Genomic DNA, 15741 nt, shown 5'->3' on the forward strand with positions numbered 1-15741 from the left:
AACTCATATTTCATCAAAATGAGCATTTAACATCCAAATGTCATATAATTCACCAAAAACATATTTACACATTTTTGTCAACCTAAACCTTGCTTTAGAAATACCTTTAAACAAGTACAACCAAGTTTCTTACAGCAAATAAGCAGTATATTAACACTCGCGATTAGCATTAGCTTAACATTAGCTTCGCGTTAGCCTAGCATTGTCATTTTTACGTCGTAGCACATGGCGACTCACCAAGACGACGTTCTAGTATGAACACGGTCGGACTGTCATGGACCCTCAGACCCCGCTGGGATTCACACTTTTAAAATGAAACATTTCCCCATTAGCATTTGAATATTGGTCACATTTACTTCGACTCCAATATGTTTCTCACTCACCGAGACGGTATATTAGCATTAGCACTCATAAGAAATTGTCACGCAACCTTTCAGTTGGGCATCCGAGCGGAAAAGAACGAATAAACAAGGTGAACTCGAGACGGCGTCTCGAGTAGGCGGGACAACTTGACTTTGTCCAATTAGAAAGTCATTATCACCTAAGTGACATTACACAAGGGAAATTAAGTAAGGTAGAAGATGCACACTTCCTCTTACCAAAATAAATGTTTTTCAAAGTAAAATGGTGCATTGAAATAAAATATAATGTTTTCTCTACTGGGTTACACCCTCCCCCGTAGAATACCATGCATGTCCCGATGCATGTTTAGCAAATACTGTTCATCTGTATTGTTTAGGGAGTCTGCGAAAGCAGAACTTAAACCCTGGAACAAAGATTTTACAACCGTCACTAGGGGACTCCCTAAATTAGGATAGTCTAATCTCATTGGCGGTCTTCTCTCTCTCTGATCGCCTCAATGGTTGGGTGGTCACAGGATCATTATTGTCCATTTCCTTGGTTAAGTCAGTAGTTTGTTCCTCACCTGAATCCTCAGGAGTACTTGTAGGTAATTCCATGGTTTCGTTTTCCTCAGGTATGTCAGGAATCAAAGGAGAATTGCCACTCCCAGCTTCACTGTTGATAACATCCGGTAAATTTTCCAGTTGTTCATCCACATTTCCATTTCCATCCATATCCAAGTCCTCAGTTGCAATGGTTTCAGGTAAATTCCGATCCAGTTTTTGCGACAAATCCAAGGGTTTGGTTGCATCTGGGATTGTCGTATAGTCATGCACAGTGATAAATCTGGCAATCTCTTGGCATGGGGAATCATCAATCCATGGGATTACAAGGTCGTTGTCAGGTTGATCAGATGCATCAGAATCTGTGATTTCTGTTGCAGTGGTTAGACAGGTTTTTGGACGACTAACGAGTTTCTGCTCAGGTAAATCTGTTGTAGCAACAGGAAGGAACCCGCAAGGAAGTAAAAGGTCTCTGTGTAGGGTTCGCAAAGGGCCTTGCTTGGACTCAGGTTTTACTGTGTAAACTGGTAGGTTCCCTGCCCGTTTCACAACAACATGAATATCAGCCTCCCATTTGTCTGCAAGCTTATGCTTGCCACGCAGTTGCACGCTTCTGACCAAAACCCTGTCCCCAATTTCAAGTTCAGAGACAGTGACTTTACGGTCGAACATGGCCTTGTTCACGCAGTCGCACGCTTCTGACCAAAACCCTGTCCCCAATTTCAAGTTCAGAGACAGTGACTTTACGGTCGAACATGGCCTTGTTCTTATCTGCCACTTTTTGTGCATTTCTTGAAGCTAGTCGAGTTTTAAGACTTTGAACGTATTGTGAATGGGACATCTTCTGATCTTAGTTCAAGGGCAGTCCAAATGCAAGATCGACTGGCAATCTGGGTTTTCTACAAAACATCAATTCATAGGGACTATATCCTGTTACATCACTGCGTGTGCAATTGTATGCGTGCACCAAGGGCATAACATACTCTTTCCAGTGGGACTTTAGTTTGTCTTCAAGGGTTCCCAGCATACTGAGTAGCGTTCGATTGAATCTTTCAACGGGATTACCCCATGGGTGGTATGGAGTAGTCCCTATTTTCTTTATGCCAGAAATGTCACACAACTCCTTGATAAGTTTCGCCTCAAAATCAGGACCCTGATCACTGTGAAGACGTTCAGGTATGCCGTAGTGAACGATAAACTGGTCCCACAAGCACTTGGCAAAAGTTTTGGACTTTTGATAAGGTGTTGGCATGGCAAGAGCAAATTTAGTAAAATGATCCGTCATCACGAGAATGTTGCTTGTGTTACTGCTGTCCGGCTCTCGACTGAGAAAGTCCATACAAACGAGCTCTACAGGTCGCATGGTGGTGATGTTGACCAGAGAAGCTGCTTTTTCAGGGGGACTTGTCCTACGGATACAGTGGTCACATGTTTTTATTTTGTGCTCAATATCTGTTGCCATCCGAGGCCAATAGAATCGGCTTCTGATCAGATCAAGGGTTCTGTCAATACCTAAATGGCCCATATCATTGTGCAAACTTTCAAGTACAGAGGGTCTGAGTTCTTCAGGAAGAACAAGTTGATAGGTCACTTGGTCTCCATCTTGTCGTTTTCTGTATAGCACCTCATTGTGCAATTCCAATCTATTTAGTTCTCTGAGGAAGAGAGGAAGATCCGGTAGTTCTCTTCGGCAGGTTGGAGGAGGTGTTTGCCCATTTTCGATCTGCGCGATGACTTGACTGATGGTTGACTCAGCTCTTTGTCTGTCTCTAAGGTCAGAGTTGGATAAAGCAGCAACTGTTGGCAGGCCATGTTGTTCTTCGGAATTGTAGACATCAGGGATCGCACTAGCTGAGATGGTAAGTGACTCAAGTGTAACATCACCATCGTTACCGTGGTCCCTGACTTTAACAAGATGGTTCTGATAGATTGCTTGCATAACCTCTCTATCGACCAGCTCTAAAGTGTCACTGTCAACTAAATGACTTTCAAAAAACTGGCTCACTCGTTCTTGCTCTTTCCTTGATTGTGCATCATTCACAAGATCTCCATGGGGACGTCTGGAGAGCCCATCAGCATCACAATTCTGCTTGCCTGCTCTGTACTGCAGTTTAAAGTTGTAGTTTGACAGAGCTGCAAGCCACCTGTATCCTGTGGCGTCTAATTTAGCAGAGGTTAATATGTATGTGAGTGGGTTACTATCTGTCACAACAGTAAAGTCACCACCATACAAATAATCGTGAAACTTTTCCATCACTGACCATTTGAGCGATAAAAACTCTAGCTTATGAGCTGGATAGCGTGCTTCACTTCTGGATAACCCACGACTAGCAAAGGCTATGGCCCGAAGCTGACCCTCCTGTTCTTGATAGAGTGCTGCACCTAAGCCCGTTGTACTGGCGTCGGTATGGAGCAAATAGGGTAGCTTTGGGTCTGCAAAACCTAAGATTGGGGTTGTTGTCAGCTTTTCAATGATGGAATCAAAAGCTCTTTGACAGTTAGGTGTCCATCGGCTTGAAAATGGCAGTTTTGGATCATGATAAGTCTGATCTAATCCTTTCACTTTGGGCTTTTTGCGGAGTGGTGGGTACCCTCGAGTCAGATCATTAAGCGGCCGCACTATAGATGAGTATCCCTTTATGAAACGTCTATAGTAGCCAGAGAAACCTAAAAATGACCTCAACTCTTTGAGGTTTGTGGGTCTTGGCCAGGTTTTTAAGGCTTGAATCTTTTCGGGATCTGTCTCGACACCGTTCTCTGATATTACATGACCAAGGTACCGCACTGTTGTTTGACAAAATTTGCATTTTTCAGGTGATAATTTCAGTCCATACTCTCTGAGACTTTGAAGTACTTGCATGAGACGTTGTTCGTGTTCTTTAAGAGTGCTTGAAAAGATGATCAAATCATCTAAAAATACAAGTACTTCCTTAAAATTCATGTCACCAACACAACGCTCCATTAATCGTTGAAAGGTGCTTGGTGCGTTGGTTACACCCTCGGGCATCCGGTTGAATTCCCAGAATCCAAGTGGAGTTACAAAAGCTGTTTTCTCTTTGTCTGCTTCTTCAACCTCAATCTGGTAATAGCCAGATTTAAGATCAAGGACTGTAAACCACTTGGATCCCGAAGGTGCTGAGAAGGTCTCCTCCAGGTTTGGAAGGGCATACGAGTCATGTCAGGCATATCAGTGAGCCGTTTCGTTATTCTCTCTTTCCACTTCGGGGGTATTGGGGAATCTCCAAAGTTGAAAGTCAGTGGCGTCTTTTTGTTCGTGCTTGGCTCTGTCGAATTTGTGACATTGTGTTGCGACACAACACAATGGAACGCTCCAAGCTCTGCAATCACACAGGTGGATGGAATAGTCACATCTTGGTCTGTCTCATTGGTGATCACAACAAGAACTTTGTATGGAGCTCGAGAAGGAAAGATTTATCAGACAACTTTTTACACAAAGACCACCTGGTAGGGACGACTGAGTTGGGTGTTCAATTATGGCGCATGTATCAACTGAAGTACAGTGAACATTAGCAGACACCTCCAGGACAACACAATGGCCCGCTGGAACAACAGCTGCTGTTTTGCCTACTAGAGTGACGAACCCAATGTTGCCATCTTTGTTTTGTAAGTGTCTGATCTCAAGAGTCTTCAGAAGTGCTCTGAACCCAAAAGGAACAGGTAAGTGCTCAATCGTCTTGATGTCTAAATAATTCTCATAAAGAACATCAAGCACATTCATTCCCACTAACAATGGTGTTTCACTGTTCGGGCGTATGTCTGGAACAACGAGAGCCAACGTTGGTATGTCAATCACTTCGCCTAAAAAATCTTTTGGAAACGTAACACACAACTCTATGTAACCTAAGTAAGGTACAGGCTGTCCTGCAGCGCCCTCTACCTCCAAAAGGTTACAGAGTGGATTAAGGATTTGGTCTGGTAGGTTCTGTTTGTAAAATGATTCTGTGACTGTAGTCACTTGTGACCCAGAATCAAGGAGACAGTTAACATTGACACCTGCAATGTCAACTACAGCGGTACATTTTGAACCAACTAGGCCTTTTGGCAAACTGTATTTTTGCTGGTTTGCTAAAGATTGTTTGACGTTAACTTTGCGTTTTGCTTTAGTGGGACGTGACTTTCCAGCTACGGTCTCCATTTGTCCCGCAACAGAGACTGTACTCAGTTTAAATGTGTAGTAGCAGGTGTAGGATTTTCAGCTTCCCACTTCCTTAGTTTTTCTTTAAAAATGCTCCGCTTTTCTGTCACTAAAGCTGCAGTGGGTTCATTTTCACAATTTGGCTTTATGTGGCCATCTTCGCCACATTGGAAACAATACCCCGGTTTAGGTGCTGTTGATTGAGTATTGTTGGTTCGTCCAGTGGATTCTTTTGTACTCACACCCTGCTTTAGTTTCTGTTTTGGTCTCACTTTGGATTTTTCAGTCTTTGCCTTCTGAGCTTTCGTTTTCGATGTTTTGGCAGTTAGCTTCACCAGTTGACTTTGGATTTCTGCAACTTGGTTTGAGAGTTCTCTTGTAACTGTACTCAAAATAGCAATGTTGCTATCATCTACAGTGACAGGTTCGGCTATTTGCATATGAGAAGTCACTTTTTGCTTTGAACTTCCCAAGTGTTGTCTCATTCTCATAGTTTTGGCAGCATGTTGATCCTCTTCGGTGCGCAACAACAACAGCAGGTCAGGAAAAGTTGGGGGACTTGTTCTCTTTTGTTTTAGCTGGAGGTCAGTTAGTGAGGCATCATTCCAACAACCTCGACAAAACTGTGTTAGGAGTAGTTTGTCAAAATCCTTGCTTGCAGCACCGCCCCGTTTTACAGTGAGCGTCAATGCTCCTTGTAGGCGTTGCAAATATGATGACGGTTTCTCACCAGTATTTTGGTATGTGTCAAGAAACTTGGCAAATAGTTATCCTCCATCTTGTACCGTTCCAAAAGCAGAATCCAACAACTGGAGGTACTCGGCAGGTGAGCTGTTAGGGTTCAAGTGCTTGATGACATCAGCAGCAGGGGGTAAAAGACACTCAATGATTTTCCGGGTTTGTTGCAGTTGAGACATGGAGGTTTCAGTCATGACTAGCTCTACACTGGAGCGCCAAGAATCATAATCTGGCTCATAATTAGGGCAAGGAACCTTGCCTGAAAAGGCTCTAAGCTTTTGTGAGAATTGTAACCCTGAAGAGTCATCACTTTTTATTATGTGTTCAACTACAACACGTTGCACTTCTGGGGGATTTAAATCTTGTGCTGAAATTGCTGGTGTACTCGGTTTGCAGGGTGATCGGTTAGTAATGGTTCGGTGTGCACCTCTAAAGTTATGCTCAACTACAGAGGGCTGTGGTTCTACTGACAGAGTTGCAGGTGAATTATCAGGTAAATCGGCTGGTTCAGGTGATTGTGTTACAAGCGCTTTGATGGAATCATTTATCTGTGACATCATGTCTTTCAGAACATCTGCATAGTCTCTACCACTCATCTTAGCTAGGTTTTGAATATCACTGAGATATGCTTTCGTTGTGTCATTCCCAATACTTTCTGTGTAGACACTAGCAAGAGACTGTATCTTCGAGCTTATCCCACCGTCCGATACATGAATCAATGGCAAAGGATCAATATAGTCTACAACGGTTCCTGAGTTTTATTCCACGATTACACTACGGTGATATTTGGAAGTAACATCATCTATTTTTATGGCTCTTGCAATTGACCCATATTGTTTCAAGAATTCCACCACCTCATCGCATTGCGCATCTCCAGCTATTCCAATGACTATCACCGAGTTTGGAATCTTAAGAGACCGTTCTTCAATAACATCCATTTTAGGATATATTTGAGCTTGCATAGTACAAGAAAATGCTCCTGGCTAGCTCTCCAAACTTACTGTAGCCCCCGACTACTCAAAGATAGTGTTATTTTGATATCAAGTAAGTTGGACCAGATTCTAGATTCTCGAAGGCTACAATAGTGGTAAGGGCAGGTGTGCAAATGAAATAGCTGGAGACAGAATTGAGCAACAAAAATAAATGTATCAAATGTAAACCACAAAACTATTTACAACTAAACAGCCAGCATCTATATACATGTGGTACCATAGTTCACAATTGAAAAAAAAATTACAGAGTCCTACTGAGCTCAGCAATATTCAGTCTTTAAGTCAGTCAGTGTCCTCTTTCGTAGTCTTAGGTAGTCCTTGAAGAAGTGGTGTAATAGTGGTAGAAGGGTTTGTTACCACGTGATGTTTCTCAAAGGGGAGTGAAGAAGGTTTTCTTATCTCAGTTGGGGTTCTGGGCACAGGCTCGCCATCTCCATCAAATGATAATGAATCTTCTCAAATCAAATCTTCTTGTACAATGTCTGAACCAAGGTAAAAAACCTAGCCTGCGTAACAATAATTGTATTATTGTATGTAGCTAATAAAAGTATTATCAATTTGCAGTCTTATCAGTCGCTATAGCTTCACAGTAGTTCTCAATTTCTCAAACACTGCATTCAAATATCACATTCCAAAACAGTTATTCATATACATACGTGCATGTTTTCCAAAATATCATTGTTACACATTAAATTAACCAATGCAATAACAATAACATATTTCTCTATTTATCTTCAATTCCTTATCAACCCTATGTTTTATGATTAACATGTATCAATCATTTGAATCAAGAAATAATTGCATTACCAACGGGTAGTTGAGTAATTCAATATTCCACTTTAAACTCACATTACATCAAAATGAGCATTTAACATCCAAATGTCATATAATTCACCAAAAACATATTTACACATTCATTTGTCAACCTAAAACTTGCTTTAGAAATACTTTTAATCAAGTACAATCAAGTTTCTTACAGCAAATAAGCAGTATATTAACACTCGCGATTAGCATTAGCTTAACGTTAGCTTCGCGTTAGCCTAGCATTACCATTTTTACGTCGTAGCACATGGCGACTCACCAAGACGACGTTCTAGTATGAACACGGTCGGACAGTCATGGACCCTCAGTCCCCGCTGGGATTCACACTTTTAAAATAAAACATTTCCCAATCAACATTTGAATATTGGTCACATTTACTTCGACTCCAATATGTTTCTCACTCACCGAGACGGTATATTAGCATTAGCACTCATAAGAAATTGTCACGCAACCTTTCAGTTGGGCATCCAAGCGGAAAAGAACTAAAAAACAAGGTGAACTCGAGACGGCGTCACGAGTAGGCGGGACAACTTGACTTTGTCCAATTAGAAAGTCATTATCACCTAAGTGACATTACACAAGGGAAATTAAGCAAGGTAGAAGATGCACACTTTCTCTTCCCAAAATAAATGTTTTTCAAAGTAAAATGGTGCATTGAAATAAAATATAACGTTTTCTCTACTGGGTTACATGGGCATTTGACTAAAATTTGCCGGTCCGTTTATCGCCATCCATATGCAGCCTGGGTACTCTTCCGCTGTCCGTCTATCTGCCTTTTTGTCAAGCCGGATCAAATAGTAATTGCCTATCTGTCGGTCCGACTATCATTTTCAACGCGCTTCTGTCCACCAACCTCCCCTGTTTAGTTGAGCACAATGCTGTTATTCTGTTGTATGAATGGCAATAAGTGGATACACAGATTAAGTCAAGGTTACCTTCTGCCATGCAGTGGAAGAGCATTTATATCGGTCTTCCTGTCACTATATGTCCCTGGCTTGGATGGACGAAAAAAAAGATACATTATTTGTTGTAAATAAATGATACTTTTTGGACCAATTAAGTGATAGTGGATTATTTTATGTGACACACCTGATGATCTCTCAAGTCATGCAGCACAGTGGCTGGAACACTGTGCTGCAAATGGTTTAGAAAGATGTAAATACTAAATTGCGAAACTTTTTTACTTAAGCTATCAAATGCAGACAGCTTTTTCCCATGAAGGGGATACGAGTATCTGTTGCATGCACCTTGAGCGTGCCATGTGTTTTTTCCCACTCACTTGACATCTTGGCTGATCTGCCGCTCCAGGCGTTGGCGTCTCTCCTCGAGCTGTTCAATGGGGCTGTCCTCTGGGAACTCATAAGGAGCACTGCGCATCTCACTATCTGCCAGGCTGCGTGAGAACAGTTCCTTCACAGGCACACATGCACAGGTACAACTGTAATACTGAATCTACAACTTCACTCAAAAGTGAAAGCTACCACAGAGAACCAACCTCTGCAATTTCCTTGTACTTGCCGTCCATGGATGTGCGCAGATCTATGGACTGTTTTAACGCCACGGGGATCCCAGGCAAGGAATGCTGGGGAGTGAGGAGGTGGCGCGCACCACGCAGGTCGACTAGGGAAAAAGGAGGGTAAATGTTCCATCACAGTAAGAATTAAATCTGTCCGTCCGTCCGCCTATCATACATTCTATGATTGACCCATAATTCCCTTGTTTCTTCATTGTGGTCAAATTACACATTTGGATGGACACTTGCCAGTGGACAGGCTTCATTCAACCATATGAACCCTGTGGTGTATAATGAAAGTCATACTCAATATGCTCTTTTGATCGGCAAAATCAAATGAACGATGGCAGTTAAAAAAAACTGGTGGATTCGGATGCAAATCTCAGTATGATTTATGCAAACACTTCTTAAAAAGGCTGAGTAAAAAAAAAAAAAAAAAAAAAGCAAAGACAAAAGGAGACCACAGAGTCACAGCAACTTGTGTCGTGCAGCACCTTCTGCTGAGCACCCCCGTCCCAACACATCCTACTCAACATGTAGAACAAGTTTGCCTGGGAAACAAAACTAGAATCATAAACATCAGCTATTACACACTCATTGTTACTATTTAAGTAATCCTTTGGCCAGGAACCGTATTTGCTAGCTACTTTCCCATAAAGGCAAGAACAGGGGGACAGGGACACAGCCCTGGAATTAATAGCAAAAATAGGTGAGTACGGTAATTGACATTCAGCCTAAAAAGACATACAGTATAATTGGCAAGAGATGCCTCAAGATTCTGGCAAATCACCACATTTCTATTAGACAGGGCTTTGGCATGTATAATAGGAGTGCCAGCACTCACTTCAACATATTCCATTTATAACAACATGACACAATATGGCACCAAAATACAACTTTTATACATAAAAGATCAGCAAATAGGTGAGTTTTTCAGCAAATGAAAGAGGATAGGTGCTTGAATTAAAAAACAAAGCAGTGCCGTTCAATATAATCTAGATGAGCCAAGTGACCACTGTGATGCCTCACTGTTAGCCACAGATGTTCCTGTGCTACTTAAAATAATGGCCTGCCAAGCTGTTATTCTTGCCGCCCGTCACTCTGGGCCATATCAGTTCTCCCCGACAACACAGGACACAGTTTTCGAGGGCAGCACGCGACCAGCGGCAAAGACATCCAAGCCGGGACGCAGTGAAGCCGAGCCGAACGGACCCGCAGCTAATCCCCTAATGGCTGCTATATTTGGATCAGATGCATCTATGGTTACATAATAGCTCATCCCCTCACAACCAGACACTTGTGCAATACCAGGAATGATTTACTTTATACTACCTCATCATCTAGTCATTGTGGGCTATTATTGATCTAAATGAGATGGATGAAAGCAAATGGGGCCTGGAACAGACAGCAGACAACTTTGAGGCATGGTCAGGTGTCTGAAAAGAACCAACATATATCATTTTCCACTCATCACTAGTGAGCCTGAAAATGAGGTCAAATAGTATCAACTTGTCAAGAGAATGGGCAATTGCATGAATATTCAGCAACCACAGTAGGGACTCAAAGCACAGTAACTCAAAGCATTACATACAGTACATACAGTGTACAATGTACAGGCGTGTCTCTGTAATTTAGCTTGAATACAGTGGATATCAAAAATTCTACACACCCCTATTCAAATGTCATCTCATTGTGATATAGCATCAAGTAAGATTGGGGTGGGGCAGTGCGGCTGGCACGCGATGAAAGGTTATTGTCGCCCGGAAATATAACAGCCGTTCAGGAAAATCTCCCCAATTTCTCAATGGCCACCATGCCCCTCTGTTAAAACTGTTGCTGTGTTCAAAATTATCAAGTCAGATTCAAACTCATGTTAAATGAGAGTCATCACACACAATTAAACAATTAAAGCTACAATTAAAGTGTACCCCTCAAGATTTCAATTTCAAATGTTCTAGTTGGGTTTTCCAGATGTTTTTTTTTAAAATGTAGTTCTAGCAGAAGCTCAAGGTTTTGTGCTAAATTTTATTGCTTGGCACCGTACGTAATTCCTTCTATGTTGAATCCAAATCTTTAAATCATGATGCTGCCACCACCATTCTTCACCGTTGGTACAGAGTTCTTTGGTGATGAGCAGCCTCATGTTTGGGCCAAACATACCTTTCAGAATTGTCAAAAAGTTCAACTTTGGCTTCATCGAACTATGATGCATTTTCTCATGAGCACATGGGAGTTATCAATCACGATTTCACAGAATTTTGAAACTGAGGTGGAAATATTTCGTCTAACTAACAAATACTACAAATGTTATTTAAAGCCAGTGTAACATTATGTACAGTTTGAATATCAAAACTGTGTTCAAATATTGAAAATAAATAAACTGTACCTAATGATTTAATTATAATGTATTGCACATAAAAGCTAAGTGTACCTAATAAATGTTTAAAAAAAACAAACACTTATTTTTCTTGGGTTCAATGTTCTTTACAAGAATATGATCTATGCATGCCCACTAGTCGAAACATGGCACTCTGATTAATATTGCGTTTGTGGAATAAGCAGTAAAATCCAAAGTTTTTTGGCCATCTCAGGTGGCGGCCATTTTGCCTCTTGCTGTCGACTAAAAATAACATCACAGTTACTCACGATTCAGGTAATGACCAATCATGGCTCAGCTTCAGACAACAGGCGATTGGTCGTTACCCGAGCCCTGAGCCACTGTGATGTCATTTTCACTCGACAGAAGTGACAAAATGGCAGGCGTCAGAGATGGCTAAAAACGGGTGGATTTTGCTGCCGAACCCATATTCAACAAATGCACTATTAATCAGCATGCCATGTTTAGACTAGTGAAGGCGCAAAGAACATGTTATTCCAAAGATGTTATTGGTGTTGACTTCATCTTAAAAGCGGAAGTCAACCCAAACATATTTTTTTCAAGAATATGTTCCCAGGCGGCCCACTAGTTGAAACACGGCATTCTGATTCATTTTGCGTTTGTGGAATATAAGTTAAGCAGAAAAATGTACTCATTTTTAGCCATCTGTGGGGGCGGCCATTTTGTCTTCTGTCGACTGAAAATGATATCACAACTGCTCACAACGACCAATCACGGCTGACCTGTTTTCTGAATCTGAGCCGTGATTGGTCGCTGTGAGCAGTTGTGATGTCATTTTCAGTCGACAGAAGACAAAATGGACGCCCCCACAGATGGCTAAAAACGAGTGGATTAACACTTATTCCAAAAATGCAATACTTATCAGAATGCCCTGTTTCAGCTAGTGGGCTTGCAGAGAACATATTCCTGAAAAAAAATATGTTTGCATTGACTTCCGCTTTAAAGAATAATTGCGGCTGTGTTGTACTTAAAAGCTAATTAGAACTGAACCATACCTAACAAATGGATCAAAAACAAGTTTAAACCTGTAACATTATGGACAGTTTGAACATTTTAATCAGTAATTCTTTCACATGCCACTAGAGGAAGCCTGAGCAACACACTTTGAGAATCACTGCTCTAATTTATTAAGATGCACCTGGTAAAAAGTCTGCAATAAAGGAACAGCAAGCGGGAAGGTGGGGGTGTAGTCGTAAGCACACTGTGTAGAACAGCATCAAGACTTTATCATATTCCCTGAGAATTTATCATCATTCTTTTTTCTTCCTGGTCACATCATGCAAAATTCTGCTACTTGTTGCTGGGCAGAGTTGATAGGGCTCAAGTCATAATGTCCTACCCGCCGATGCTGGATGGACACAAAATTACTCCAAAATCACAACTATTAAGACACATCTGTTTATACTCACTCTATTTGGCATTTTATAATAAGAATAAAAATAAGAAGCCCTTTATTGATCCCACAGTGGGGAAATTTTCAGTGTTACAGCAGCAAAGATATAGGTCACACAGGGACGGCGGCATAATGTAGCCATTAATGTATAACATTAACGGCAAACATTCAGGATCAAACCTATGTAAATATACGCAGTAACTATGTGTATATACACACCAACATACATAAAAAGTATGAGAAACACTCATTTTAGCCTGTACATAGTACAAAGGAAAAATACTCTAAATAAGTGACAGTGCTGCAGTGCTGCAGTGAAATATAAGGAACAGCATTGGATAAAAATAAAACTAGACTAACAGTAGTGGGGAATGTTGAGTATTGCACGATATAAGCTCAGGTGCAGGACTGCACAATTGCACTACTGTCCGCCAGTTTGTAGAGACTACACAATGTTCTTGTTAAAGAGTCTGACAGCAGCAGACAAGAAGGAGCGGCGGAATCTCTCCTTTGCACAGTGAGGGTGTAACAGTCCGTCACTGAATGTACCCCAATGTTAAATATGAAATGTTTATCAGCACATGAAGTTGTTGCTGATACCCAAAAAATGCCACCAATATAGTGGACTTGCGTATATTGTCTGTGCAGGCTCAAGATTTAGTCCACATGGGATTCCTGTGACTCAAATGTGAATACATACTAATCGGTCTTGTGTGTAGTGCTGTCAAGTAGGCACATATAACAAGCAATGACAATATGATGCTTGTATTAAGCGCCTTCGGTGAATCACTGCGTAAAAAAGAAGCCTGAGTCCAATACCCGAACCCCCAAAAAACACCAGAGCAACAAGCTACAAGCTCACAATGTGGTGTGAAATAACGTTTCAAAATTCCCTTTTAAAAGGCATCTCTAAGTCTGCGTTCATTTGCTGCTTACATCGACATTGCGGCTTTTCGTTGGAAAACTTCTCCTCAAATACGGCAAGTCTTGTTTGGATAAGTTCAACAACCATTTTGACCTTTGTGTAGCAGTAAGTTCTTATTATTATTAGTGAGCTAAAAACGGCGCTGCTATGAAAGGACAGGAAAGAGTAGAGCATAATTGTGAAAGGAAAGGAGGCCGGGTATAAAGGGGACAGCAGGATTTGTGCTTTTGCAGGATAAGGCTATAGCGGAGCACGCCTGCCTTATCATAGCCTATTTACCAGGTCATAGAGAGGGCCCAGAGAGGGAGAAACATGGGAGAGAAATAAAGGGAGAGATGGAGCATGCCTGCCAAATGGCCAGTGGCCCAGGATGATTCTTTCCCTTTTAAGATGACTTCAACACAACAGAAGGGGAGAAAGGAAACATGAGAAACACTCAGGGGACAAAAGCCACGCACGCACACATTCATGTACACATTCATCTGCATTCTCCCTTCTTGCTCTGTCCCTGTCATACATACAAAGAGGTGGTCCAGCAGATCCATGAACTCCCCCTCACATGCCCCCTCCTGGTTCAGGCCAGCTGTCGCTGCACTAGCTGCCTTTGGAGCTGATCTTCCTCATTTAAACGCCTCTGACATCTCACTGGAATGTACCACGGGAGAGCTCGGAGGAGGGGGGTGGTAGGCTCCACGTATCACCGGTGGATGTGGAAAGTCCACATTGCAGCCTAAGCGCATGCTCCCCCCTGCCTCCCTACTCCTCTCCTCCCTGCGGTGCTTTCTGCTGAAGGCACCATGCGCTCCCGATGTTTGTGTAGTCTGTGTTTATGAATCAGAAAGAGCTACATCATCATTTTTTTTGTCTCTGTGAGAGGATGAGGACTGTCCAAAAAATATGACCTCCCCATCTCCACTCACGAGGATGAAATTAAAGGGCCAGCACCTTGACCCCATTGTGATTTAAGGAGCACACACTTTGTGCATGTGCATTTGGGATGTACACAAAACACTCTCCACACTTCACCAATCATTGTGAAACCCTGGAAATTACACATTGGTTGACAGTCATAATCTTCCCGCACGCAAGGTAAATTTGCACTTGATAATAACCATGGCTGCAAAAATGCGAGTCGTCCAAAGTCTGGCACCGAGTCCATTTACAGACTACAGCTTTTTTTTTTTTTAATTCTATAAATGAAACACGGGCCACGTCAAAACCTTATGAAGGAGCTTTAGGCACATAATATTAAATTGATGCTGCTTCTGTGTGTGTGTGTGTGGGGGGGGGGTTGGCCAACGATATTTGTGCGTTTCCCTCACTCAGAGATTTTCTGTCATGTAGTTTGAAATAATTGAAATAAATTGTTGGGGTGGGGTTCTGTTGATATATTCCAATTTCTTGAATATCTTGTATTGTAAATCATTTCGATTAAATATTTGTACTCAATTATTGCGATGTATTGAGATTAATTCATTACAAATTGTGTAATTAATTAAAGCAGTTTCACCATCACTAGTTTTTATTGACATTTACAACATTTTCACGAAAGCTTTGGTGGGAACAACCTTTTTAGGCCCATTATGTCCATTTAAATCCAGGCTAAAAACTTTATATTACCTTTGATTAAAGTCCTTGAAAAAATTCGAATCATTTTTTTTCATTTATATATTTTAGAAACCCTCTTTTATTTCTTTACTTTTAAACGTATTAAAGTTTTCTGTTAATGTGTTTATATGTCGTTAACATACATGGCATTAATATTTGTAAGCTACTTTTGCTTTCTCTGCTTTGCTTATGAACATTGTTAACTGTTGTGTTTGGAAATGCTCGTAGGTGTTGCGTCTTTGCCTGTGTGAAGCACATTGAGGCGACTTGTGTATGAAATGTCCTAGACTA

At 41.4% G+C, this 15741-nt stretch overlaps 1 protein-coding gene across 6 annotated transcripts in view; it reads right to left on the bottom strand.

Moving 5' to 3' along the window:
- ampd2b (adenosine monophosphate deaminase 2b) overlaps positions 1-15741 on the bottom strand; it is a 44547-nt gene that overhangs the window by 16627 nt on the left and 12179 nt on the right. Inside the window, exons 1-3 of one of the 6 annotated variants that reach the window (XM_086049023.1) lie at positions 14364-14495; positions 9109-9233; positions 8893-9023 (exon numbers count right to left, since the gene is read on the bottom strand). In XM_086049023.1, coding sequence (XP_085905149.1) covers positions 8893-9023; positions 9109-9138 — 161 coding nt within the window. In that variant the 5' untranslated portion in view covers positions 9139-9233; positions 14364-14495. Of the gene's footprint in view, positions 1-237; positions 305-383; positions 5851-7872; positions 7957-8018; positions 8119-8892; positions 9024-9108; positions 9234-14363; positions 14496-15741 lie in introns of those variants that run through there. The other 5 variants (XM_086049014.1, XM_086049055.1, XM_086049043.1 and 2 more) reach the window with 5 other exon arrangements.

Source organism: Filicampus tigris, chromosome 1, assembly GCF_054856515.1.
Source record: "Filicampus tigris isolate MCC_2025a chromosome 1, RoL_Ftig_1.0, whole genome shotgun sequence".
Taxonomy (NCBI): Eukaryota; Metazoa; Chordata; class Actinopteri; order Syngnathiformes; family Syngnathidae; genus Filicampus; species Filicampus tigris.